Source organism: Corvus kubaryi, unplaced genomic scaffold (assembly GCF_017639235.1).
Source record: "Corvus kubaryi isolate FWS band 111438036 unplaced genomic scaffold, C.kubaryi_AGA036_p1.0 37256, whole genome shotgun sequence".
NCBI classification, from domain to species: Eukaryota; Metazoa; Chordata; class Aves; order Passeriformes; family Corvidae; genus Corvus; species Corvus kubaryi.
This window is the reverse complement of record NW_024581076.1, coordinates 3659211-3686630: the sequence shown is the minus strand read 5'-3', so window position 1 is coordinate 3686630 and position 27420 is coordinate 3659211. Positions and strand designations below refer to the sequence as shown.

Sequence of the window (27420 nt, the reverse complement as noted above, 5' to 3'; positions counted from 1 at the left end):
ATTTTGCCAAAACTTGTAATGTAATCTAATACAGCAAGTCTTTTTCATTAAATGATATGTCAGATTGCCATGTAAAAGACTTGAATATTTCAAATGTTTACAAAGAAATTTATAATAGCACATATTTCTAAGAATTTCTCTACATGATAAATGAGTAAAATGGATTTGACTGGGCCTATTTTCTTCATAATCTAAATGTATAGTTCTTTACAGAACTAAAAAAAAATAACTCATTCGGTAATTCTAAGACTACACAGAGGCATTACTGGATCAACTACTACCTGGGAAGGAAAGAGCGATGGATCAATTGAACCTTGTGATTTTTTTCCAGCATCAACATAATCAATTAACATTTTTTTCAGGGTTTCCTTCATCTCTGAAGCCAAACTGTTTAGCCACACCTGACAAAGAGTTGAAAAAACTCAAAAATTACATTACAAATTAACTTCTCTAAGATGTTTGATCTAGACTAGGATGTGATTTTCTTACCTCCACATCATTTGACAGAAGAACTTTATTTCTAAGTGGCACGGTTTCTCCTTCTACAGACTTCATGGCAACTATGTACTTAAATTCTTCATCAAAGCTCACACTATTAATGCCTATTAATCAGAAAACATAGATAAAGCTATATATTCTCAAAGTTAAACATTAATTATTAAGTTTCTATTCATGGAAAGAGAGGAACTGAAACATATTATTTAGCTTTGAAGAAGCTTATTTCTAAATAAGTATATTTCACAAATAAAGATTAATGCATTACCAGCAAAAAGTTTCTTAAGATGAGACTGGATAACCAGAGGATTCATGGACTGTCCTAAAATCTCTAATAAGTCATCATCTCCAATAAAATAGAATCGTGGAAATGCTGAGCGTTTTTCCTATATAAAAACAGAATAAATCAATTTTGTTGATTTAAACTCAAGCTTACTGACTTTCTTTATAAAAAATTGTATTGATGTTTACTGTACCTCCAAAAACTCATTCAAAGATTTCTGACATCTCTGAAGCTGGTCAAGTATGGTAGTTAAGGTATTTTTTATTCCGGCCCGGGCATTCAGTGATGTTATCCTATTGTCACTCTTAATATCTGACATAATGGATCTTGACAGAAAATAAAAGAATTCATAAATCCATTATAATTTTAATTTAAATATAGTATCTATAAAATTAAGTAAATAGAAATTAACACACAGGCAAGTAATATAAACAGCTGATATATTACTTTCAGGTTTCAGTACTAATGATGAAACATTTCAGAATTTACCTCAATGTCTCTCCAATATAATTTAAGAGCAATGGTTTCTTGCTAAAATTTCTCTACCCAGAACCAAGAAAATTCAGTTCTTGACTTCTATTTCCTTTTAAGTCATTTCAACTCATGCCAAGACAGATAATGGTACGTATCTTTCCATATTTCTAAAACCTACTCCCTTTTTATCTTATGACTTGTTTGGAAAAAATAAACCATCTGTTTCTCCCAAAAGTCTGTGTGTACTTTCTGATGGTCTCCAGCATGATTCTTGAAAAAATAATTACATCACCTCTACTTCTGCTAAGACTAACCTTGTGTTTGCCTGCCTTGCTCACAATCTTTGATGTTTCACATGATTCCCTTCTTCACATGTACCCCATTAAATGAAAACGCTACCACCTTTATTCAGATACATGTCACCATCATACATGTGTATCTTCTGAATTCCTGTCGCTGACCTTCTTCTCCATACATATTCCAATTGTTCCATATATTTTCACCACGAAGAATGTTCTAGACTACATGCCAAAGACACTACAAAAGCTAAGTAGCATTCCATAACACTAACCTGAAGTTTTCATCAACTCTGTTAAAACGAGCTTGTTCTTTGGGTAGAGCTCCACGACCAAATATTGGTTCCAAATAGACCCATTTCCTTTGAATTTGGTTTAAATTCTGCAGGTATTCATCCAAGTTAGCTAGCTTTTTTTCCCAGACGGACACTTTATCTTCAAAACCTTTGTAATATGGAGAGTCCTTAAGAGACTGTAGAAGACAGCGATGATCTCCAACTTGGTTGACTGTGTCCTTCCAGTCTTTAATAAGCCTGAGAGTCTTGCCTTGGCTGTCTTCATAATCTGTTAACACAAAGACAGCTCCAACTCCCCAGAGTTCAAGCTCACGCAATGCTTCTCTGATTGTGATTTCACCTTGAGCTCGACAATTCAAATCCTATTTAAAGGCAAGAATAGATCTCATATGAAACTACAGAGCTTGCAATAAACTCTCCATTCAAAAATATAATGCAAATTCTACTTCTATAGTATTAAAAAAATATGCATATGGAACTACATATACCACATAAAATAAACCATAAAAAAAACTATAGATCCTGTGTTTAAAATTATTCATACCTTAAGTTCCACTGCTTTTTCTATAATGGCATCTGTCACTTTCAATAGATCTCCAAATAGCAAACCCTCAAGAGTAGTGCCTCGGGGAAGACCCAGAAGACGGAAGAGATCCAACCAATGATCTGGAGAAAGCTGTTCTCCTCTTACGTATTTTAGGAGTGGAATTATCATCTGCAGAAAAAAGGCACATATAAATCCATCTAGTCATTATGAAAATTGCATCTCTTTGATTTTGGAGTGACATGCTACTCAAACAAAAATAAAATTTAAGTTCTTAAACTGAGATACAGTTTTTCCAGTTCCTGAATTTAAAGTTTAGGAGTAGGATTCTGAAGACAACTCATTTATAAATCTGTGTCTATGTAAGCTGTAATGACCATTCTGTTTACTGTAGAGAACTAAAAGTTCTCAAAAGTAAGTGAAATGTTCAAAACAGTACCAGAAAACGTTTTGTTGAATTTTAATTGATTTTATTGTAAGAAATGAACAATGAGGTATAGAACATTTTTTGTTTCACAGGCCTTGCTGAAATTCATAGAATCACAGTTCTTTGGGTAGAAAATGACCTTAAAGATCACCTGGTTCTAATCTCCCTGCTGTGGGCAGGGACACCTTCCCCTAGACCAGGTTGCACAAAACCCCACCCAACCTGGCCTTGAACACTTCTATGGTAATTGGCATCTTACTTTGTATTTGTCCACTTCTTTTTGCAGCTTTACTGTCATTACAGTATGTTCTTCCATCTTCCTCAGTTTGTCATGCCAGTTAAACAAAAATTCTTCAAATAGGTATATTTTACTTCTGCATGAAAATCAAACGAGAAGGTCATAACAACACAGTACTACTACCACAACTGTATGTCCACTAAAAATAAAGTAACAAAATGTTACCTAAAAGTAATCCAGTCTTCCTTGGCTTTTTCCTGAACACCTTGATAAAACTCTTCATACAATGCCCATACTTCTGCACAACTCTGAATATCTTGGCTTACAGCTTCTGACAGTGATAAGTCAGGCTCTTCCAATTTAAAATGATGGCATTCTTCACTGCATAAAAAGATCACTGCATTATGCATTACATTATTCCACTGTATTTTTACAGTTTAAGAAATGGTACCATAAAGAAATCATCATATTTTTTTAAAAAAAGTCATTGTCTTTATTAAAGAATATTGCTGCCAACTGCAATTTCCTTATAATCTCCTTTTTGAATAGAAATAATAAAGAAATATGAGACATAACTCTTCTACACAAGAATCTTCTCCCACATTCACATTTATTTCCCATAAACTTTCATTTATTTCCTATTTATGAGAAAAGTGAATTAATTGGCACCCTCAAAATCAAAACCGAAAAGAGAATAATTTTGAATTGATTGTTTCTTCCTGCTAGGTTAAAAGAATATGCTGATTTTATTTACCATCATTTACATGCCAAGGTAAGAAGTTAAATAGAAAACTTCATCCTCTCGAAATCTGCAATAATGAGCAAGGACACTTACTGGTGGGAAAGGTGAGCTCCTGCCCGCTTAAGTTACAAGAGGATTGAGGTTCTTTTTGGACCAATATCCCAAACCTCCTCTTAGTGAGAATTTCAAAAGTCAGAATCAAGCCTTTAGTGTACAAACTTCCTTTTGCAAGACCTTAAGAGACTTCTCAAATTATTTATCCAAAAAAACATCTAGAAAACCTTAGCTTAAGAAATTCATGTTAGGTAAAAATCAACAAAAAGGACCCAGAAAAGCTAATGAAAAACATGTAACACAAATTATATTACTTATATTATCTGTTGTGATAAAAATTGGTGAACATTTTCTGAGATACTATTGCTACAAAAGATCAATATATTAATGAATAAGATATACAGGGAAATAAACATACATACATGAGTTTTTCTTTCACTGTTTTAAGTTCATCGAATTCTTTTTTTTTTTCCTTTATCATCTGAGCACTTTTCTCGAGTACATCCTGATCACCTGTTTCAATGACATCATCACTTGGCTTTAGCTGATCCCAGCGAGCTTTAAATTTTTCCAGGTCTTGAAGATATATGTTGATACGTGAAAGCACATTTCCTCTCATCATTTCCATCTGCAAAGCAATAGGCAAAATTACATTCTTTCAATGGTTTGTACCTACAACTGTGATCAAAATCAAAACATCATCTTCAAAACTTGATTACTACAATTTGATCAAAAATCAAACTCAAAAAACTTCTTGCGTAACGCCCAAAGAAATAGTTCAAAATAGTTCAACTTTATTCTCCTTGTTTTGTTTTTCTTTTAAAGGGGGCACTACTTTTTTTTTATTATGCTAGCACTTGAGTAGTACTTGAGACCTATTTATTCAGCCTATGCTACCTACTTAGATTGCCTCTTATAGCACATAGAAAGATTGCTGAATTTGTATGACAAACTGCTATCTTCAGTAGAACGTCAAACAAGTTCAGTAATTTGCCTATGGACTGGAATTACAGGACTGTGCATAGGTTAGCAAAGCTAAGTGAAAAGAAAATAAAAAGCTTCAATACTAAAAACATGATAAAGTAATAAAAATGCAGTCTTTGAACTGTTATCCTCTTTTCCTCTGTTAACCATTTATTAAGCCATTTGTCATCAGAAAGTTGTTTTGAGACAGAAGTACAACAATACAACATTCATTTCAGCATCAGTTCAACAAAGTTTCCCCTAGTTACTGCTTCAGAGTTAACAGTTACTGCTTAAGAGTCTAAGTATTTTTCCTCAGATGGCTCGTCCTCAACTCAATAATGCCTGTGTTAACACTGAACTGACAACATTTATAGATGTAATCTAAGAAAAAAGTATTGTTCCAGACATATTCAAAATAATTTCAACATTCTCAGGCAAAATTTTAAGCTTTCATCGCTACCTGTTCAGCAATCATAAGCTGGTGGCTTTCCATCATTAATTCAAATTTATCCCACGTAGCTCTTAGGTTACCGATACTGTCCAAACCTGCACCAGCCACAGTTCGCAGAAGTTTGTTTTTATCTTCAGCTTCTTGAAACAGGAGAAACATCTAAAATCAGAAAGATCAAAAGTAAGTGTGCATGCAAAAACTCACTAAATCATGTTTATCTAAAGCAAATACATATGAATCACCAATTGTGTATGCACCGATAATAAGCTGATATACAGCTGCTTTTTTAATACTGCTTATAGAATAACATCTAAACTTTTGAAAAAATAGTATCTGAGGTATTTAGAGAAATTCTATATCTTGATCCTAACATAAGATATACAGAAGTGAATGTTAACTATGAAAGAGGTAAGTGACACCTTACATATTGCCGAGATCAACTCAATCAAATTGGAGAACAGCAGCAGAGCAACACAACTCAATAAATCTGTGTGTATGTTTCCTGGCTTTGACTGGGATGCAGTTAATTTTTTTCTTAGTAGCTGGTACGGGGTTGTGCTTTGGACTTGTCATGAAAATGACATAGATAGCACAGGGATGTTTTAGTCACTGCTGAGCAGAGCTTACACAGAGCTAAGGCCTTTGCTGCTCCATACCCCACCCCACCAATGAGGAGACTGAGGATGCACAAGGGGTTGGGAGGGGACACAGCCAGGACAGCTGACCCCCGCTGATCACAGGGACATTTCACACCATATGGCATCATGCTCAACAGAGAAAGCGGGGGAAGAAGGAGGAAGGGAGCGTTCAGAGTGATGTTTGTCTCCCCAGGTCACCGTTATGCATGATGGAGCCCTGCTCTCCTGGAGATGAATGGCTGAACACCTGCCTGCCCATGGCAAGCAGTGAAATAATTCCTTGTTTGCTTTGATTTTGTGCGGCTTTTGCTTTACTTCTTAAACTGTCTTTATCTCAACCCATGAGATACAGCCAGGCAGAGATATTCCATGCCATGTAATACTGCCTCCTTTCTGTTCATTTCCTTTCCGTTCCTTGCCTTGCCTTATTTATGTCTTTCTTTTACTTCTTTCTCTCTTTCTTCATTTGTTGAACTATTTTGATTTCTATCCATGAGGTGTCTCATTTCTACTCTTCCTTTCCTTTTCTCCTGTCTCATTAGGGGTGGGGGAGGCTCTGTGTGAATGAGAAAGTGACCCAGCAGGTGTGTAGTGCTTAGCTGCATATCAGGGTAATCCACAAAAAATATGGTATATTAAAAAAAAAAGAAGGAACAGAGACAACCCAAATAATTAGAAATTATCTGAACGAGCACCAGTTTTTGTCACCTGTTTATGCAGGGCAAAAAAACCCATCTTTTTTTCCCACATACTAAGAGACAACAGAATTCAAAAGAAAAACCAAAACAACAACTATGTAAGTCAGAAGAATCATCTGAGATAAACACATACAGTTCTATACATTTACCAAAATTTCCTGTTATGTGTGCTTTCCTTTAAAAATTAAAAAGAGATAACAGGCAACAGTACTACAAAGTAATTCTCTTCAATATCCAATAATTCTCCCAGAGTTCCTACAAAATGTACTGAGTAAAGGGCCAAGCAGATAACCTGTATGCAAGACAAAGCTAAAATTAGCTGTCTGTATGTGGGCTTGTTAAGCAGACATCTAAAACTCCACTGAAACCAAGGTCTCAATTATTTAATCACAGAGGTTTCCAGCACTACTTGAGATCCTCTACTCTATCCCATCTGCCTTACATCCACAGCCCCGAAAGTTATGGGGCTTCCTATACATCCTGTGTCTTACCTACCTTGAGCCTTGTATGGAGCTCTCTGATAGGCAGGACATCCCTCAAACAGTAAACACCTATGCATCAATAACTGCACTGAGCTCTCAGTGGAGCTAAGAAATCAACTCAGGAGGATGAGCCACAAGGTGCCTACACCAGGGTAACAAGGACTGCTCCAGGCTGCAGCTGATTATACCACTGGGACTTGATTCAGTTCCTCCCAAATACATGTATCGGGCCATCCGAGATGTCCTGTGGCACTTGCATGCCCTGCAGCTGCAACTACAGGAAGGTAAAGGCCTCCAGAACTTATCTGTTACATCTGCCAGCCTTGTGAGGACGTTGGAAATGCATCTCGATTAACTCTAGAACTGCACTTTCGGGCAACTGGACCAGACTTCTGCCGAGTCTATTAACAGCACATGCACTGCAGACACCTGCACATAAACACCTAAACTCAGATGCACTCATTTAGAACTGAATCCTTCAAAGGATAAATCTTGTCCAGTGGGGAAGAGCTAATATGGGGTTTGTAGAACTCCACAATCTTGTAGAACCAGAGCTCTTTAAAGGCATTGGTACGGGTACAGATGAAGGAAAGTTAAACCATATATTCCAGTTGAGTTTCCAAAAGGCTTTTAACACAAACTCTCATCCAAGGCATTTAAGGAAAACTGGTAACCTTGACATAAGAACAAAGGTCTTTGCACAGATAATTAATTGGGTAAAAGACAGGAAACAGTATTAGGAGGAAATGGCTAGTTCCTGCAATCAAAAAATATCACTCATGGAGTTCTGTAGATATCTGTCCTGGACTGCTCAAAGTGCTTATAAAAGAATTGGAAAAGGAGACCAGCCTGTGAGATGATAAAGTTTACTGATGATACTATGTTATTTCAGGCATTAAAACACTTCACCTGTAAAAAACTACAGAATGGATGCAGAAGAAATAATGACTAATGATACTGGTGACAAGTAAAATTCAAGTAGATAACCATGAAGTGACAAAAATGTGAAAAAATAAATTTCTCATGTACAAGCTGAGTCCTAAGATAAAAACTGCACCTCAGACTTGGTATCTTGGGCTTATGACAGCTAATTTTACCAAAATGTGAGCTTAATCTAAGAAGCAGGAAGCAAATCAAATGTTCTGAGTCACAGAGACCAAAAAGATAATAAGAAGTAATATTACTATTCCATCATGTAAATCCATGGTTTATTCAGATCTTAAAAATTGAGAAAAATCTGTTGGTCACACAGAAAAATGAAATAGAAAGAAAAGACTTATCAAAAGGCAACAAGGATGATCAAAGTTGAGTGAGTTTATGCATCAGAAAAGATTATATTAACTAACACTCTTCAGTCTAGAACAGAGATGGCTGATACTAGACACAACAAAGAAGACTACAGTCATGTGCCATGAAAAGGAGAACAGGAACTGTTTGGTCCATATCTCTCCCAGTCTAAGACATAAATGGTAACAGGAGGCAGTTGGAAAAAAAATGGAAAGAGGGGTCCTTCATGTAATGGTTAATTGATCTACACTTTACTAGAGTGTATTTTGGATATCAAACATGTATTTGCTCTCAAGAGAAGACGAGGGAAGGCTGTGGAAAAGAAATCCACGAAGTGTTACTATATGCTCAAGAACCACATAAAACTCAACAAGGTTCTGGTTGAAGATTAGAAGTAAAAAGTATCAAATATGGCACCCTGATTTTATATTTTCACCTAGGTAAATCACTCCACTGCTGGACACAAGTTACTGTGCTACATGGACTACTGCCCTGACCCTATATGACCTCCGGATGATCTTTATTAGTTATTATTAAATGTAAGTTTCCATACTAGAAAGTAATTAGTTTTATAGCTGTTTTTCTGGACAGAATAAAATAGTATCTTACCCCTTCTTTTCGTTCATTTAGGCTTAAATATTTTAAATTGTCTTCTGCCATTTCCTCTACAGTCTGGGGCCTAATCACTAGTGTTTCCATGGCATCGGTGAGAAATGTAGAAACATCACACAGATGAGCTACATAAAGATGGAAAACAAAGTCACCATGGAGAAAATATTTGTAGTTTTAAACATCCAAATCAGACAAATGCACAATGATACAACATTATTCATAAGTATGCAAAGTACTTGCTTAACAAATTGCAGACGCCAATCTTGTCTACTACCTGAACAAAAATTGCAGATTTGTGTTTACACACAGCTTTTCAAATGTGATCCACTGCATTCAGTGTATGATTTAAACCATAAGTATCAGAGACCCTTCTGAACATTAAACATAAATACATTTATTTATGTATTATATACATATAGGTGTTTATTTATATACTTTCAAAAGCTATATAGTTCTTTTTTTTTAGGTAAACAGAAAAACAGATGTTAAAATAGGTTTTGGGTTCTTTGGGGTTTTTTTCTGTTTGTTTTGGTTTGGCTCTTTTAAAGAAGCTAACAACTAAAGCCACCTTGCTTTACATATTGAAAAGTCTCACAAACAAATGCCTGAATAAGCTATAATGTTGTTTTTACCTACCAAGGTAAATCTTTTCTGACACCGGGAAAGGAGCTGTATAGCTCCAGGAAATCTTCCAGGAAAGATTCACCTTTCAGGCTATGGAAATAATTCACTTTCTGCACAATCCCTGTTCTATGTCTCCTGTTTCTAAATCATTAGATTTAAAGCACAAAGCACGGTTATTTCTCATCATGTACACTTTATTCCGCTTTGTCCTACTGTTCCAGATATAGATCGACCACCCAAAATAATGAAATGTTTTGCATTCTTCAACACAGTTTTAACAGTTTTGACAATCTAAGCGACAAGCAATTCTATGGAGTAAGTCTAGATTATTTTAGACTCTGCATGAAGTATTTCAATTTGTAAAAGGAAAATCTAATAGAATTTTTTATTACAACATTTTATGATGCCTTCTCAAACACCTAGGAAGTTTTCCTCCCTCAAACATCAAATAAATTTTCCTCCTGGAAGCAACAGAATTTTCTTCCAGATAAAGGAAACATGCAAAATAATGTTCATGTGTATTCTTTTACACCTGGAACAGAAGTGGCAAAAACAAGAGAACAGGAAAGATACACAATGGACATCAAAGGGTCCTAGGTTACATCTGTAGTGAAAAAGTAATATTGTGGAATACACAGCTGTAACAGATTACTTTCTCTGCATTGTGATTTCTGCAGTTCACTGTGCCCGAAAGCACAATGTTTCTTTAAAAGAGTATTTACATTAACACAAATGTGCCCAAGTACAACAGAAACAAACAAAATACTATTCATTGAAGTTATTTACCTTGAATAGATTTTCTCAAAGAAACAACCAGAATGTCGTACAACTTCTGGATGAAATCATCAATTACAGTTTTCACAGGGTTGCAATTAACAGTTAAACAATCTATTCTGATCGTGCTTCAAAAAAAGAGATTAAAAGACAGCAAACATTCAGTCATTCAGTAGCATACTTTTATGTCAGTATCTCTGAGATCTATGAACATCTGTAGTTTACCCTTTGTAGCTTAATGAAAAATTTCCTTTATAATTCTACAAATAAAAGTCATAGCTTACTGGGAAAACTACGCATAGTATTGAAATATTTATAACAATTATGCATATATACTTTCAGTTTTATGAGGACTGAGGTCCAATGCTCTGCTTCTCCAAATAGGTGGAAAATGGCTAGATTTTATATAACCAGTGCCATAAAATTCTGAAAGGCTATTACCATACTCAAAAGAAAAATACTTTCATTGTTTGTATACTCATGCCTTTAATTCTCTAATTTCCATAGGAGTTTACTAACTGAACCTTCAATAGTAATAAGAACAGAAGAAAAGCCAAAGAGAGTCATTTCAAGGCCCCATACGTAACATATCAGTGACCATAAGTAGTTGCCTAAAGAACACTAAGAAAACGGTCTACCTTATTTGAGATCTTCCTGAGTATTCTCCCTCAACACCAATATTTTCAACTCATGGATTTTTTAGCAACATGTTGTTTCTGGCTGTAAGGCACATCAGCCAGTTTCTCTTCTATTCATTTCAGTCTGTCCATGAACTCATGGAAATCTTTACTACTCAGAGTATCACTAGCCGGCAAGTTCTACCAGTCCATTCTCCAGCATGAAATCCCACGTCTTTTTCCTTGTTCTGAACGTGATTCCTACCAGTTTTACTTGAGAGCTCTAACCATATAGTACAATAAATTCATGTGAATATATGTAAGAATAAAAGCCTACATTAGCATATTTTAAACTATAAGAGGTAATCAAATGTTTCAATACAGGAATTATTTCATGACAAATATTTACAATGTCTGTTCTTAACTGCCATATATATTTCACATGTACAGGACTTAGCTAAAAGATTTGTTAAAATATTATGTTTTGTAGTATTTCAAAATCAGCCCTGAATTTTGAAGAAGTTTCCCATTAGATCACAGGAAGTAATTAAAAGTTTTCAGAGAAGGTGGCACAGATAAAAGAGAGCAAGTATCTAAAAATAAAAATGAAAAATTAATATCTAAACATTTAAGAAGTAAGTCAACATTTTAAAAACACTTGAAATTCCATCTATATCTTCATATAAAAAGAAAATCTCTATTTTACTATTACCTTTAAAATACCTGATAGAATAGATTATTCAAACAAGAGAACAGAATTACACTATACCTTGGAAGACGTTCTGCTTCTTTCCCTCTCACTTTTAATGCCTTGAAGTTTCTTTCCCAATCCTGTTTGCTAGAAAGATGTGTCTTCACCAAAGGTTCCATATCTACTTGGCCAATTACGATCCATTCCTTTCCAACATTATTTTTTATTTCATGGGAAAGAAATAGTTTCCAGATTAAAAAACCGTTTCACAATAACATTAAAATATTTTCATAATATTTTCAAGTTACATTCTCTTTAACCTTTGTTCTCCTTCAATTATCTGTAGATTTTCTTAGTGGAAAAATCAGGAGGTAAAAATGGTTTGACAGATTCACACATTTAAGGAGAATCAAAACATGAAGACTGAAAAGTCAGCTATTATACAGAGCTTTCAAAAGGAACTATAGATAGTTCAAGTCAGGCATGTGCTTAAGCGGTTGGCTTAACATGGATGGACTTGCTAAGCTTTTGCTTATCTGCCTTGAAGAAACAGACAACAATACACAAATGTCACTGCTCAGCTACTTCTAGAATGTCCAAAGCATAAAATGATACAAATCTAAGGGAAAAAAGGCATGAGTCAGTCCAATATTGAAAATACCTTGAATTGATTAGAAACATCTGTCAGCCTTCTGAACAAATCCTCTGCTTTACTGAAAGCAGTCAGAAACCCATTTGCATTTCTTTCGGTCATAACAGTGAATATAGACTCATCTTCTGCTTCACTTACTCCCCTAAACTGATTTGGAATGGAGATGAATCTCTTCATTTCTCTGTAATATCTAGCTCGTACTTCTTCAAAAGGAGGCCTGAATTGCAACCGGCCTTGCCTAAAAAGTGAAACAAATAACAGAAAAACTAATACTTTAATGTAATCTGCACCTGAATATTTTCTTTTAAGGCCAAAAAAAAAAAGAAAAAAATCTTACTTGAATGTTAGATCAATAATTATCTCTGGTAAATTCTCATTGAGTGCTTCTAAGCCCATTTGATACTGATGCTCCAGAGCTTTGTAAAGTTGATGATTCCAGTGTTGTCTCCAAGCTTTCATATCACTCGATTTGAAACCCTAAAATTTAACAATGTTTATTTTTCTTTTATTTTATTCCCCAAACCGTAATTTTAAGACAAAACTGCACATGGTATAAAATCTGAAGACCAGGATCTTAGTAAAATTCAGTGATCACAAAGCTGGAATAGACTTTGTCACAGCACCAAGCCAGTCAGAGGTTAAGGTCCATCTCGACAACATACCTAAGTCACATTGTTTAGTTTTAGGTAGTCCTGTGATGAGCAGTGACTTGGATTTGATGGTGCTTGTGGGTCCCTTCTAACACAAGATATGAGCTTTTGATTATGTGACCAGTTATTGTATTTATTGGATTTATTGCATTTATTTCAAATTAATATAGGAATAAAAAAAATATCCAAATCAAACAGTCTCTATGGCAGATCAGCATCAGCACTTCACTGAGGTTCATCACCCATTGGTTTACCAGAACGTTCTTCAAGGTTACTCTAAAATGAGTAGGACTCTGCTGGAAATAACATAAAGAGCTGGCCAAATGAGAGATTTAAACCTGTATCACACCTTCTATTTTCTTGTAATATGTAAGCTGCCTTTTAAATAGTATTTATAAAAATTCTTGTGTGTTTCCACAGATAAATGCTAACTAATAAATTAACGTAAGATTTTACCTCAATGAATTCCAATTTTCATTGGAATCTGCTACACTGCACTATAAAAACACGTAAAGCCTTATCATACACTCAAGTTCTGTAAATCACAGATTTGGGGTTGGAAGGGACTCACAAAGATCAGCAAGTCCAATTCTTAAGTGAATTGTCCCTACAGGGATCAAACCCATTACCCTGGCATTATTACACCATGCTCTAACTGAGCTAAACAGTCATTTGCAAGTCATGCAGAAATTTGCAAAAGTACAACAGAAGCTAGAAAATAAATCAGAAATTTCTTCCAGCCTAAAAGGTTCTCTTGTTTAATTGGAGATTTTCAGACAGGGCTTTGGAGGCAGTCCAGGGTTGCTGCAGGAAGCTACACACTTAAGGTCTGCCCTACAATTCAAAGCTGCCCACAGGAGCTCTTCCAAGAGAAAGATTCTAGAGATTAAGAAAACGTGAAATTGTCTTAATTAAGCCTTAAGACAATTATAAATGGAGTTTTTAAAGAAATACATAAAATCTTGATGATGACAGCAGTAAGACTACACCATCTTATAATTTTTGGAATGTGAAAAAAATATACATTTGGTTGTTTTATCACTTCTACTCTAAGATTTTTAAAGAGCGACTTAATACAGTTCAGGTAATTTTCCATCTAAAAATATTGTGCAATACCAAAATAATTTTCAAGCAGATCCTAAAGCAAATTTAGATTATTTTCATAAACTATACTGACTTTAAGATAAAAATCTGCAAATTAAACTTCAAAAGAAATTAAAAGCCAGAATCAATATACTTATTTTTCGTATTATCTTGAGAGACTGGAAACAAAATTACAAGTAAAATACTGTAAAGTTACTGTATTTATTTGACTGGCAAATACCAACAGAAGTAATCTGCATTTGCATTACAAAGGATAAGAACAACATGTCCATCTAAGAATAGAGTCCTTTGATTACTGAAGGTGATAGGAAAAATTACACTGACTTGAATGATAACTCAAAATAGCTCGCTTTGATAATACGATATTCTTAATCAAAATCTTTGACATTTTACTCAATGATATTAAGGGTCTTTTCCAACCTTAATGATTCTATGATTCTACCCTAAAAGTTGTCAGTTGATAAGTGAACAAAAAAAAAAAATGTTTTTCTCATTATTTCAGGCAGAAATGCATTTTAATTCTAAATTTTATACATTTGTTCTATTCTGTGTGGGGATCACTCGCTATCTTTACCAATTTCTTCATTTTACCTTGCATTAATGGCTCAGACACAACTGATCTACATCATCCAAGGTTTTCCCATTTCCTCATCTAACACCTGTTATTGACCAAAAGTTCTTCCCCCATTACTAGTATGACAAAAAAATTACCTCCATCCTCCTCATCTGAGATTTTACCTCACATCTGGCATTAACTAGGACACAGATGTTTTCCTAAGACAGCCAATAACTCCTTAATCAAAATTAATTAAATCATGCTATGTTTGAGTCTTAATTCTTGATTACTGTTGAAAAGTCAAATGTTCACAGTTTGCAGCACAAAAATCAAACCCTGCCTGTGACTCAAGGCTGGCAAAACCACTTCTGAGCTCCTGAAGTCCCTCTTTCCAACGCTGCTGCTGCCGAAGTAGATCAATATTCATAAGCGATATGACCTGTTAAAAGAATTTTAAGGGATAATAAACATACTCATTATCATGTAAATCAAAAAAAGGTTAAGGTATGCCATAATAAACATGATTTCAATTTCATCTGGAAAATATACCTTTTGAATGAAGTTTGTGTGCCACTTCCTTAGTTTTCTATTTTCAGTGGAAAGCCGTTCAGCAGCAGCTTGGAGTTTTTGGATATAAGCCTCTAGTTCTCTGGGATTATCCCATGTTATTTGAGCTTTTCCTCCAGGACCAGATTTTGAATGCTTTAAAAACACACAAACTTTGTAAGATTTAATGACAAAAACAGTCTACCAGCTAGCATAGAGGAAGTGATAATATGAGAAAGATGGTTTTATTCCTCCCTTTCCCTAGCTGCACTAGAGACAAAATAATCTGGTAAATCACAGACATAGAGGGGCATAGCATTATAGCTACATCAGTGCAGTGGAGAAGGAATAATGACAGACTCCTAACAGAGTTTGAAATAGATCAACTGATGTTGAGACTTCTGCTCCACAAACACAAGCAGACATCTGAAGATTAGAGGACACCTTTGTTCTGCACAGATCAACACCAAAAATGTGACATTAATAACTGCTAATCAACTTCACCTGTTTATCAAGAAATAATTTTTTCAATTACAATGCAATAAACGTAGAAAAAGTGACCCAGAATATGCACAGACACCACTGAAATTAAAAAGACAAAGAGAGAGGAATTCCTTCACCTTAATTATCTGTTCAAATGCTAGAGCAGATTGTAACATCATTGGCTTCTGACTCCCAATCATTTGTTGATCAATAGAATTATAGAAGTGTGCCACCTGTAAAAAAGGAGAGCTTAAATTGACTAGAACAAATAAAAGTCTTACTTCATCTTTGCCTTAGCTGTAGGGGTATCTCAAATATCATTGACACCTCATGTGAAATTGAATTGAGTGGCATTGAGTGTAACCAAAAAAATATACCACCCACCCCCAAAAACCCCAGTAAAATTCTTACTAATATATTTTCAGTTGAAAATTAGCAATGGCGAGGACAAGTTGCTCCATTTTATGACAACTCCCTTTAGTCATAATTATAAAAAACTGGGACTAAAACTTGGTGATCAATTACTTATTTTTTACAGTAACTTCATGTGGCTTTAATACTGTATTTTAAAAGAAGACACATTCTGAAACCATAAAGCATATCTTTACTTTTTTTTCTTTTATGGACTTAGCTAACTTGCTCAAGAAAGAAGTCACTTTCATGCAGACAAGCACAGTGAAAAGCTTAACCACACAGACAGAAAAGACAGCACTGTAGAAAAGTTCTACAAACTAAAGATGGGAAGTCAGAACAGGAAGTTATTATGGCATATACCTGCTTGAGGATGACTGCCTGCTTGCAGAACTTTTGGGCAGTGTTTGCAACATGCTGTATTTTTGCTGGTATAGCAAACCCAAGTGCTGACAGCTGACGTACTTCTCTTAGCAGAGTCACCAAACGATCTGAGTAAAGTATGCTTAATGTTCCAGAAATGGGATCCAACTCCATCACAGGGCTATTAGCTTGGATACTGAACCAAAATCAATCATATTACTGACTATAATTTGATATTTATCCTTAGGTGCATTTTACCATAATACAACAAACTATCCTAAACAGCTTGATGTCATTCTATTTTTTCTATGGTTGCTAACATTTTAATTTACTCATAAATTATTCTAGTAACCTTTGCTTTTATTCAAAGCCAATGAAGATAAGACAGAATTAACAACGCCTATCATTTTTGCTTACAAAGTTTTTTCTGGTTTGTGACAATAGCTAGCATGTAACTCACAGCTAGACAGTATTTCTAAATTACACTGTATCCATCATATTCTCTCAAGCAGGCACTTTCCCAGCCCCAGTCTTCAGCGCTGCAAAGGGGAAGAAAATAATGAGGCAACCAATCTAAGAACCAGAACTTGCATCAATGGAGCATTTTGGTATATTCAACCAGATGCTAATAAGAACATCAGCCTATCTTCAGACTTTACTCCAATTTTTTTTTTCTACTTTAGCAATGCTTCTACCACCATCCTTTCAAAAACAATTCAGCCTTACTCATTTTTTTCTTTTTTTTTTTCTCATCTCTTTTCTACTTCCCATATCCATTGCATTCCCCTCTGTATGGAGCTACTTCTGTTCTTTTAATTAACCACATCACATCTTTTAAGATCTCACAATAACAATATGGTGCTAATAAATTAGATGGCTGTTATATATTTGAGTATTTTCATTAAAGGTTTTCACTTAAGTATCAACTCCTGTAGCCTCTGTAACTGCAGACAAATTCTTTTCAGAGGAATTCTGCAACACTCAGAGTTGAAGACAGAAGCTATGTAGCCAATCAACTAAACCAAAAAATAGTTAAAATGTATTTTAATATCCCACAAAGAAATTTTATTATTTTGGGAAACAAAATTAATAAAATTTAAATTGATATGCTTACCCTTCTTTCATCTGCCTTATGTAGACTGCAGAATTTCTTGTGAATAACAATTTTTTACTCTGCATGTGTCATCTATATATCACAGCTATACTCCCATATCATCTGGTTTCTATACATTATCACTCCAAGGATTACAATGGGTAACAAGTAAAAACAACAAGAAAATCAAACGTCCTTCATTCCAGGTGCTAACAGAAACTGCAAGATTAGTTATTAATCTGCAATATTAGCTATTAATTAGTTATTAATAATACAGTTCTGTATACTTCAACTTACCAAGCAAGACTGGCAGGATGATGAAAGTATAATAAATTGTTCTAATTTGTCTCTCCACTCATTCTTAATCCTGTAATTTTTTTTTATTTCCTTTGTCAAGTTTTAATGAATTACATCCCACTACAGATTTCATTATTTAATAAACATTATTTTAAAAAGAGTGTATTTACCAAAGTCCTGACTTGGGATTTGATAATTCTGACTGGATATTCCTAGACCAATCATCAAATTGTTCTTGCTCATATACTTTTAACTGTTCCAGGAAACAATCTGCGTTTTGATGAAAAGTTTGAAATCCAGGTAAGTCAGACAGAAGAGCCTTTGCCAGCTTGATAGAATCATCCACCTTAAACACAATAACAAAGAAAAGAAGATTAACTTCTCAGTATTCGATCAGAAAAGAAAAATCACAGCAATAAGGATCAATATTACAAAACATCCAAGTGGGATTCAAAAGCTGATTAGGAAAAAAAAAAGTGAATTCTGAACTGTGTCCCAGACGTTTGAATTCTCTGTACAGTAAATTGTGTCTGAATAAGCTGTCCACCAATGGCATCCACCACTACTAATATACCCCAGGATATCCCACTTGGTCTTTAATTAACTCTCTGGAAAGGTACAGATCTCCCATGAGTCTTCTGTTGTATCTGTAAGGTCCATAACAACACTCAAATGTATTTGAAATGGAATTTCACATCTACATGTGGACAAATTAAAACCCTAGTCAATACAATCAGTGGAGATTTGAGAGCAGTTAAAAAATTTAGTACAGCCTAAAGCAGACATACACCTGACACCCATCAGCAGAACAGGGCTAATCATTATTCTGGGATAAGTAACTTCTATTCTCATTCAAATCTATAGTTATTGCAGAGGGTACTTATGTTCAAAAAAACATTTCGGTTTTCACTGGTCAATGTTTTCCAAAAAATGTCCAAATTTTCCTACTAAAGTGTGAACACAAACTTATAAAAACAAGATAAATTAAAACAGAATTGTTGTACATTTGCTTTTACTACTGTAAATTCCGTGTCAGGCACAAGCTTGAAGTGTACTACCAAGAAATCTCTTTGACTACAAGAGGACACTACAAAGGTTAGTAATAACAGGTGAGAATTCAGAATCTGGCTGTCTGTGAATCTTAAATACAATTTTAAAATGCAAATTGGAGGGCAAAATTTAACAAAAACACCTCCTGTCCAAACTTTGGTCTTTTTTTTTTTTTAATGAAAAAAGTTCAGTTTACTACAAAAAGACTGCATTCTGGGTCTGCTAAAATAATAAACTTAGCAAGCAGCACCACTGATAAGGAACCTTGATTACATAACTACTGGGAAGCCCACAATTTTTCTGTGTGGAATCTCCCACAGAAATGTCAAATACCATGTTTTATATTCTTGTGTGATAAATTGTGTGTAAACAGTAACAGAATCTCGTACCTTCAGTTCCAGCTGCTGTACCCATACAATATTATTGACAACTTCAGAAAGGTTCTTGCCTGACAATGGTCCAGTAACATCACCAGGAACACCATGGCATCGAGTTTCAAAGTCTGACTCATAGTCTAACACATGCAAAAGATGCATCAGACCAGATATTTAATAGAACCTTAGATCATTACTGTAGTTATAAAAATATACCAGGAAAACTGACATACTTCTAGAAGTAAAAAAAGATCCTAGCATTCACAAAAAACGAATGCAATTAAATACCTTTGACATAATCTTGAAGTGCTGCTAGCAATGTTTCCCTTTCAAAAAGCAATTCTTTGCTTATATTTGGGTGCTTTATCAGTTCCTTATGCTTCTGAAATATTTGAAGAAGCTGGAATATTAAGATTTAAAAATGTTATCACTTTCTCATTAAAAAAATTAAACATAGGCTGACACCACCCAGTAGTGCTGTCTTCGGCCCTAAGTACTTACTCTTGTCCCCTAAACTGACTACTTAGGCATTAAATAACTTGATCTTCAGGAAAGTTTTCAGACTACAGAATTACTCATACCTGCTGTGGACTGTCCTGAATTTCTGAAATAAATTTCTTCAATCTGCTTGCTATTTTTTGTTGCGCTGGTGCAATAATTCTTTCATACTGAGAGACTGCTGCTTTCCACAATGGCTAGAGATAATGAGTTCGTATGTTAGTTTAGGACTATATACATTGCAAAAAGACACAGAAAGAATGTGAATAAATCAAAAATAAGCATTATACCTCTGTGTAAGGATTATAGTGGACAGGATTTAGGCCAGCAAAGGGTTCAAACACATGAGAAAGATGTAAAGAATTTTGTTCTCCAGCTGGCAAAAAGAACGTAAGTTTTTCATGCAGTGTTCTAACAGCTAGCACCTATAAGGGAAAAAAGTATTTGCTATATCAAATGCATTTTTACATAAAACTTATATTTGCAAGTACCCATCTCTCTCCTTTTTACAAGAAACTTTTGAAAGGCTCAGACAAACAGATTATGGAACACTATCTGACTCTGAAAAGACTATGAAAGTATTTCAATTCCCTTTTGTAAATTAAAGCAATGCTGTTTAATTCTGCGTCTAATGAAACTAACGTGTATAATTCAAATCTCTACCTCATCAAGACGTTTGCCAAGTTTGGCTATCGATTCAGGGAAATATTTCTCATTTTTCCATGGATGTACAGTATAAGGTTGCCACAGTTGTCCAGTTAGGTATTCACAAGCTGACACCCACTGCTCACAAATCAAGATGCCAGCTTGTATATTTTCTTTAACACTGTGAAAAGTATCCTCCCACAAATTCAAAGCTGCTAATTTTCTCTGAACAAATCTACCTAGTGAGCCACCTAGAAGACAAAAAACCAAGATGTTATGTTTGTTTAAAGTAATTCCTTTAAAGGCTACACCACATTCCAATCACATTTTTTTAAAAAACAGTGTAGTGTCTTGATTTCAAACCACACAAATGCAGCAGTAACTGATTATTTTGTTTCAGATTCAATAAATCTCTTGAATATCTCCAAGGTAAACAGAGGTTGGTCCAACATGTGAAGCTGATGGATTTGGATTCTGGATTCCACACACAAGCACCTGTCTTTATCAGCAGCAATGGCAGTATCTGGCTGCTCCCCACAACTCTTCCTCTCATGCATACACACAGCTGGCAGCAGCACACAAACTCACTGTCCTATGCCCGTCCCCAAATGTGGGGCTGCTGTCGAGAATGAGAGAAGAACCTCTCTGCACATCCTGCTCTCACCTCCATACAGACTGAACCGACCTTTAATAGGGGTTCATGCAAATAAATTTTCTCCTCTGAAAGAATGACAGGGAGTCAAAGCAAGTATGACAAATCCAGCCCACAGGCTGAAAGGTATCCAACTCCATCTTCTAACTATCTATCACCTTTCCAATCATGTGTGAAGGCATCTACCAGAACTGGCTGAATTATTGCATACTGGAAGGCAAATAATATTCATGGATCATAATTACAAGAAGCAAGCACCTTCATGCTGTGGGCTGTTATTGGTGCCTTTACAAGGAAGAAGGTCTCTGCTCAAGGAATCATTTTACTTTTCTCAAATATTCATTTAATAAAGACTGCATAACAGTTTACCTATCACATCCAAGAGATTATGCATGCGAGACTGTGGATAAGGATCATGTTCTGTTTGTCTCCACACACCATCAACGGTATCCTTGGTAGTCTCCACCAAATCTACAGCTTCAAATAACGAGAGAGTATCCAAGTTGTAATAATCCTAGAAAAAAAAATCCTTAATACGTTTACTTTGCAGATAGTACTGTAGAAACATTTACTTTTCTGAAGCTGACAAGTGGTATAGTTTCCTGAGGTTTACTGCACAACAGAATATGTCATAATACTCTCAAAAAAACAAGCATTTCTGTAAGTTTATTCACGTGACGTATTCATTGATATCTGAAGTACTACTCAAGAAAGTGCTTTGTGGGTGCCGAAAATTTTGCATGAGAGCATTAATAGTGTCCTTTTCATCTCGTGAATCAATCTCCAGTTCACAAACTGTAGAATATAGTTGCATTTCTACAGCAGCTCCTAGTATTCAATGACCAAACCCGCTCCCAATTAAATGTCGGCATTCCCATGCACCACTGTCACTACAAATCACATGAATGTAACTTAAAGTAAAATTTTGCCTAAGAAAAAAGTAACTAAATCTTTATATATTCATATATCTGGAAAGAGTATACATATACTGACATATTGACATATATTTCATAGAAGAGTGTTTTTTACTAAATCCAGAAATGTATCACTGATCACACAAAATAAAACATACTTTTGCAATGTCCTCAAATAGGTCTCTAAAATATGAAGCTCTCTCTTTACTACACCCTTTACTTCCATGACGAGAACATTCTCTCCAGAACTGAAATTCATCTGTTGGTGTAAGTATAGCTGCAAATAAAATAGAAAATATTTATATATAAAATAAATGAATGTTTATAAAATATGTTCAGTCAGAACATACTTTCTAAAGCAAATTTTTACTATATGATTATGTAAATATCCTTTAACTTCTGATCCTGACTAGATGCAGTATAAAAGTCAACTCTGGTCTCCCAGCATGACCGTCAGTACTTCCAATCTACTAACAACAACCAGTTATATTTCACACTGTGCAATCACTGAGAAGCCTAAACATTCAACTTGTAAATAAATTATTTACTCTAAATTCAAAATTAACTATAAAAGACATAACTGCAAAACAAACCTCGCACATCATCTTCATTGAATTTTGCTCCTGTGTAACTGGGATCTGGTCTTCTGAGAGCAGTACTCAAGCCAGCTTCAAGCTCACTTAGAAGTTTCTGGAGTTTGGGATCAAATGCTTTACTCCACTTCTCATCCTGTAATGAAAATTTCAAAAATTGTGACTCACATGACAGAGCAATTATTATTTTCTTAAAAAATACATAAAATTCAGATTAAGTAGAAACCACGTGGTGGGACAATGTAGCATTTTTTGTCTATAAAGTCAAAGAAGAGCCTTCTCATTTAACAATTCAAAATAATACTATAAAAAACATTTTTATCACAAAATCACAAGTCAGTTGTTGGGTTTATAAAGGCACTCTGAAAATGTGTGAGCTGTTTTCCAAATTAACCATCACTGGCCAGTGTATTCCACATTTACAGTCAGGCATATGTATGACCAGAATCTTCCTCTAATCCTTACTCATAGGAGCTTAAGTACTTTCTTTAACTTAGAAATCATAACTATCACCCATTGTTTAATCTCCCCAAATACTTTGGTTTCATAACATAAAATATTTAGCTCAGAATTACGTAACATCCAATTGAATTCCAGTGTCTCAATATAAAGCTACAGAACATTTAAACTGGCATATTGCTCACCTTCAGTAATACTGGTGCAAAAACCTGTCGTACAGCTTGATAAAGGGTGTTGATTGGTGAATCTAGCATAGATGACACAAGAATATTACTGTGAAGATTATCCTCAGTAATTACATCAGGTCTCAGCTTAAAGAACACCAACACGTTATTCTTTGAATCGGTAGCTTCAATCTGTAATAATCAAGAAGACAGGATTTGTTTAGAAAGCTGTTACTGACTGCATATTTTACTAAATTAAATACACCATTTACACAAACAATTGGCATCAAGAAAAAAATATAAAATACCATATTACTCCCTCTGGGTTCTGATAAAATTGTGGCAGTATCTGATTTGCAGAGAAAATTAAAAGTTTTATTATACTCATTTCTGAGTCCATAGGAACCTGACTTCCAACACCAAATACATAAAGCCTTCTACAGCATATAATGTCTGTAAATACCTTAATTTCTTACTATATTTTGAAAACTCTACTTATCGCTTTCTCTAGACAAAACAGAAGCTCTCTCTTGTACCTAGAGAAAACTAAGCATGAAACCTATTTTTTTTGTCTTTTTATACTACATACCTTTGGGAAAATTTTTCTATAGTCTAAGTATTCTGTATTGTTCTCCTGAGTTTCTACATACATAACTCTATTCATAAATTTCTCAAGGACAGAGAAAGGCATGCTCCTTCATCAGTAAAACCATAAATTGTAATATGACTAATGTTCCATCCACAACCCAACTTATGGGTAAAGTTCCAAAAATTGCCATAAAGTAATTACTGAAACTATTTGTGGCTGAGGAGAATTCACAGAACAGGAAAATATATTAAACATTTGATAAATTAATAGCAAAAAGATAATGCTAAGTGAAATCCCAGATTCTGTGCAATTGTAAACATCTGTGTACTATTTTTCTGTTAAAAGAAACAAAGGGTAGTAAGAAGAGCTTTCAGTTGTATTGGACAGTATCAGTTCTACTTTCTTATCAACTCTGTAGCCCAACACCTACAGACATAGCTTCACTGAAACAACAAGTACAGTGTACAGCACCAATATGCATCTGATCTTCCACAGCTGCTGAAAGCTGCTTTGTAATTTAGACAGTGGCTCAACAGCACCCCCAAAAACTGGTACATAAATGTTCACTCTTGCCTGAACATAGCATGCGCTAGACTTCACAGAAGATTAACCAAGGAGTTATGCAAGTTACTGGTCCAAATTTCACATCGAGGACTCCTTAGATACATCTTTGTGTGCAAAGCCACTGACATAACAGACACCATGTCCCTGATCTCACTGCAGAATGACATGTCCCATGTTAAGACCCACACTTTGCCTGCACAGGCTGTGTGGCTGGCACCACACCATGCCCTCCTTACATGGTGACACTTCACACCCCACGGTATCAATCCCATGAGTCAATTGCTGAACACAAGACTCAAGGCAGGACATTTCACACAAAGATCCTTAGATTTGCTCGCAGCTGGACACATCAGTTTGGAAAATGCATGCTTTGGACAAACGCCCACCTAGGATTTGTCAAATATCAGCCAATGTGCCACACATTGGGTCCCATTCCCTGCACGGACATTGCCCATGCAATCCTTCCCATCACTTGCATGCAGCCATGCCCAGGAAGAAATCATACATCCAACTCCATGCCCCAGGCCGCCTTATGTTCACATAGAGACAATATACAGCTAAAACTGCACCAACATGGGCACAATCCACCAACAAATGTATCAGCAGCTGATGATAAGGCCTTCACAGACTCTGGGGACAGTGTTCTTGTAACAGCAAGGATAGAGCTAATTTTCTTCTTAATAGCAGGTACAGTGCCATATTTGCAGTTTAGTATGAGAATAATGTTAATATCACACTGATGTGTTGGTTGTCGCTGAGCAGTAATTACCCAAAATCAAGGACTTTGCCATGCTTCGTGATCTGCCAGTGAGGAGGGGCACAAGAAGCTGGGAGGGAGCATGGCCAGGACAGCTGACCTGAACTGGCCAGAGGGATATTCCATACCACAGAGCATCATGCTCAGTGTATAAACTGGAGGGAGTTGGCCGGGAGGCACCGATCGCTGCTGGGGGCAGGCTGGGCATCAGTCAGTGGGGTGGTGAACAACTGCATTGTGCATCACTTGCTCCTCCTGGGTTTTGTTCATCTCTCTCGCCCCTTTTCATTGCAATTATTAACACTATTATTAGTATATTAATAGTTTCTATTATTATATTTTATTTCGTTTCAGTTATTAAGCTGTTCTTATCTCAACCAGCGGCGTTCTTTTCTTTCTAATTCTTCTCCCCACGGCAGGGGACGGTGAGTGTACTTACCTGCCGGTTGGGGTTAAACCACGGCAGCTGCCAGTACCTTGCAGCAGACACAGAGACCGGCACAAATACTCGCAGGAGGGAGATGTCTCCCAAATCTGACACCAGTCTTTACGACCACTAAGCCCGGGCTGACTCCGGGCTCTGCATCCCCGCTCGCACGCCGGGACGCGGCAGACGCGCGGCACCCGCAGGCGCCGGACACTACGGTACCTTGTTGGAGGCGCTGAGCTGCGCCCCCGAGCGCTGCACCACGAGCAGGAACTCATTGCCGTCGTCGAGGAAGCGGCTCAGCTCCAGACGGGAATGCAGCTCCGCGGCCAGGGCAGCGGCACCGCCCGCCGGGTCCAGCCCGAAGTAGTTGGCAGCCGTGGCTGAAATAAAGCGCTTCCTCCTGTCTCCCTCCCCGGCCATGGTGGCGGCACGCACCCCGCCAGGCAGGATCAAGGCGGGGGCGGATCCAGAACCCCACGGGAGCACATGCAGGCGCTGGCAGGAGAAGACCCAAGGGGCTCACGGCGGGAAGGACGGCGGCTTGCTCCGAGGCACAGGGGGAGAGGCCCGGAGCCGTCGCAGCGTCGCCGGGACCCGTCACTATGGTGACCGGAGATGGCGGCCCTGGCGCGCAGGCGGGCTAAGTCCGGGCGGCGCCGGGCAAGACGGGGAAGGAGGCGGCGATTGACGCGCTAGGCTATCAGCGGGACGGGGCGGAACGGGGTGGGCCCGATGGGCGGGGCCGCGCGGAGAAGGCGCTGCGCTCTTCCCGGCGCGGCAGCAGCGCCCGGCAGTCACACGCGGCTTAGCTGGTCCGAACCGTTGCCAGGCTTCCCCTGGGTTCACCGAAGCATCTCTCCTGCCACCAGCTGCGTCACGGTGTCACGGCCGCCGCACTACTTGGGGTGTTTCCCTTACCCCTGCCCCGCTAGGGATCGTTTCTGCTAAGGAGGCCGTGGTGCCCAGTACAGCAAGGCGCAGAAGGACTGCGGGCCCGGCCCCGGGGAGCGCTGGGCGAGTGCTCAGACCGCCCACCGGGAGCACGGGCTCGTGGCTGCCCGTGGTTTCGCGGGCCAGTGCGGGCGTAGCGATGCGCGCCCCGCTCAGCGCTCCCGGCCGCTTCTCCAGAGCGTTTGTAAAGGGACACAGCGCATCCCGTCCCGCCCAGCAGTTGCCGCTGAACTCGGCCACCGCTCGCGCCTCTCGGCAGGCGGCTGCCCCAGCCCCACGCCCGCTTCCAGCGCTGACAGGAGACGACCGGCAGCTCCCCCCCCCACGGTGCGGGCTGCGACCTCGCGGGTTCGAAGGGACTGGAAGGGCTGGCGTTTCCCCGTTTATTTCGCTGCGAACGCCGAGCTCTAACCAGCACCCCGACCTCCGCCAGAGCACGCGGCCCCGCGCGGCTCCCCCTCCGGCCGGGAAACGCGCGCGGCAGCCCCGCCCTCCCGGGGGCGGGCCCGGTGCGGCCCCGCCCCGGCGGCGCTACCACTTCCTGCCCGGCTCCGTCTGTGTCCGGGTCGTTCTCGCCGTTCCCTCCGCAGCCGATACCGCCCGCGCTCGCTCCCGCCCCCGACGCGACGCCCGCTTCTGGGAACGGGGTGGCGGCGGCGGCGGCGTCTGCCCGCGGCGAGCGGGGGGCGGCAGCGCCCGGTGGGGCTGGGGAGGAGCAGCAGGAGCAGGGCGGAACGGGGTCTCCTCTCGTCTCCTCTCGTCTCCTCAACGCCGGTCTCGGGAGGCGGCGGCGGCCAGGGGAAGCCAGCCCGGGGGGGCCTCGGCTGCGGGCCCCGACATCGGGGCGGCCCCGCCCCGAGGCAGGACGATGCCGGTGAAGAAGAAGAGGAAGTCCTCGGGGGCGGCAGCGGCGGACGACACCGGCCTCAAGAAATG

General features: G+C 37.8%; 2 protein-coding genes across 8 annotated transcripts in view; one reads left to right on the top strand and one right to left on the bottom strand.

Moving 5' to 3' along the window:
• DYNC2H1 (dynein cytoplasmic 2 heavy chain 1) overlaps positions 1-26289 on the bottom strand; it is a 155446-nt gene extending 129157 nt beyond the window's left edge. For 3 of the 5 annotated variants that reach the window (XM_042023793.1, XM_042023794.1, XM_042023792.1), the window contains exons 1-30: positions 25753-26289; positions 23215-23385; positions 22571-22706; positions 22136-22254; positions 21433-21577; positions 20430-20662; positions 20057-20191; positions 19850-19963; positions 19557-19668; positions 19284-19408; positions 18015-18190; positions 16455-16650; positions 15818-15913; positions 15201-15353; positions 14992-15090; positions 12679-12818; positions 12351-12579; positions 11768-11895; positions 10394-10509; positions 8981-9108; positions 5276-5425; positions 4272-4477; positions 3279-3434; positions 3075-3189; positions 2389-2559; positions 1824-2206; positions 972-1104; positions 764-881; positions 490-602; positions 282-401 (exon numbers count right to left, since the gene is read on the bottom strand). In XM_042023793.1, coding sequence (XP_041879727.1) covers positions 282-401; positions 490-602; positions 764-881; positions 972-1104; positions 1824-2206; positions 2389-2559; positions 3075-3189; positions 3279-3434; positions 4272-4477; positions 5276-5425; positions 8981-9108; positions 10394-10509; positions 11768-11895; positions 12351-12579; positions 12679-12818; positions 14992-15090; positions 15201-15353; positions 15818-15913; positions 16455-16650; positions 18015-18190; positions 19284-19408; positions 19557-19668; positions 19850-19963; positions 20057-20191; positions 20430-20662; positions 21433-21577; positions 22136-22254; positions 22571-22706; positions 23215-23385; positions 25753-25953 — 4617 coding nt within the window. In that variant the 5' untranslated portion in view covers positions 25954-26289. The remainder of the gene's footprint in view (positions 1-281; positions 402-489; positions 603-763; positions 882-971; positions 1105-1823; positions 2207-2388; positions 2560-3074; positions 3190-3278; positions 3435-4271; positions 4478-5275; positions 5426-8980; positions 9109-10393; positions 10510-11767; positions 11896-12350; positions 12580-12678; positions 12819-14991; positions 15091-15200; positions 15354-15817; positions 15914-16454; positions 16651-18014; positions 18191-19283; positions 19409-19556; positions 19669-19849; positions 19964-20056; positions 20192-20429; positions 20663-21432; positions 21578-22135; positions 22255-22570; positions 22707-23214; positions 23386-25752) is intronic. The other 2 variants (XM_042023790.1, XM_042023791.1) reach the window with 1 other exon arrangement.
• Positions 26290-27030: 741 nt separating this feature from the next.
• DCUN1D5 (defective in cullin neddylation 1 domain containing 5) overlaps positions 27031-27420 on the top strand; it is a 13641-nt gene continuing 13251 nt past the window's right edge. For 2 of the 3 annotated variants that reach the window (XM_042023796.1, XM_042023795.1), the window contains exon 1: positions 27037-27420. In XM_042023796.1, the coding sequence (XP_041879730.1) occupies positions 27418-27420 (3 nt within the window). In that variant the 5' untranslated portion in view covers positions 27037-27417. The other variant, XM_042023800.1, reaches the window with a different exon arrangement.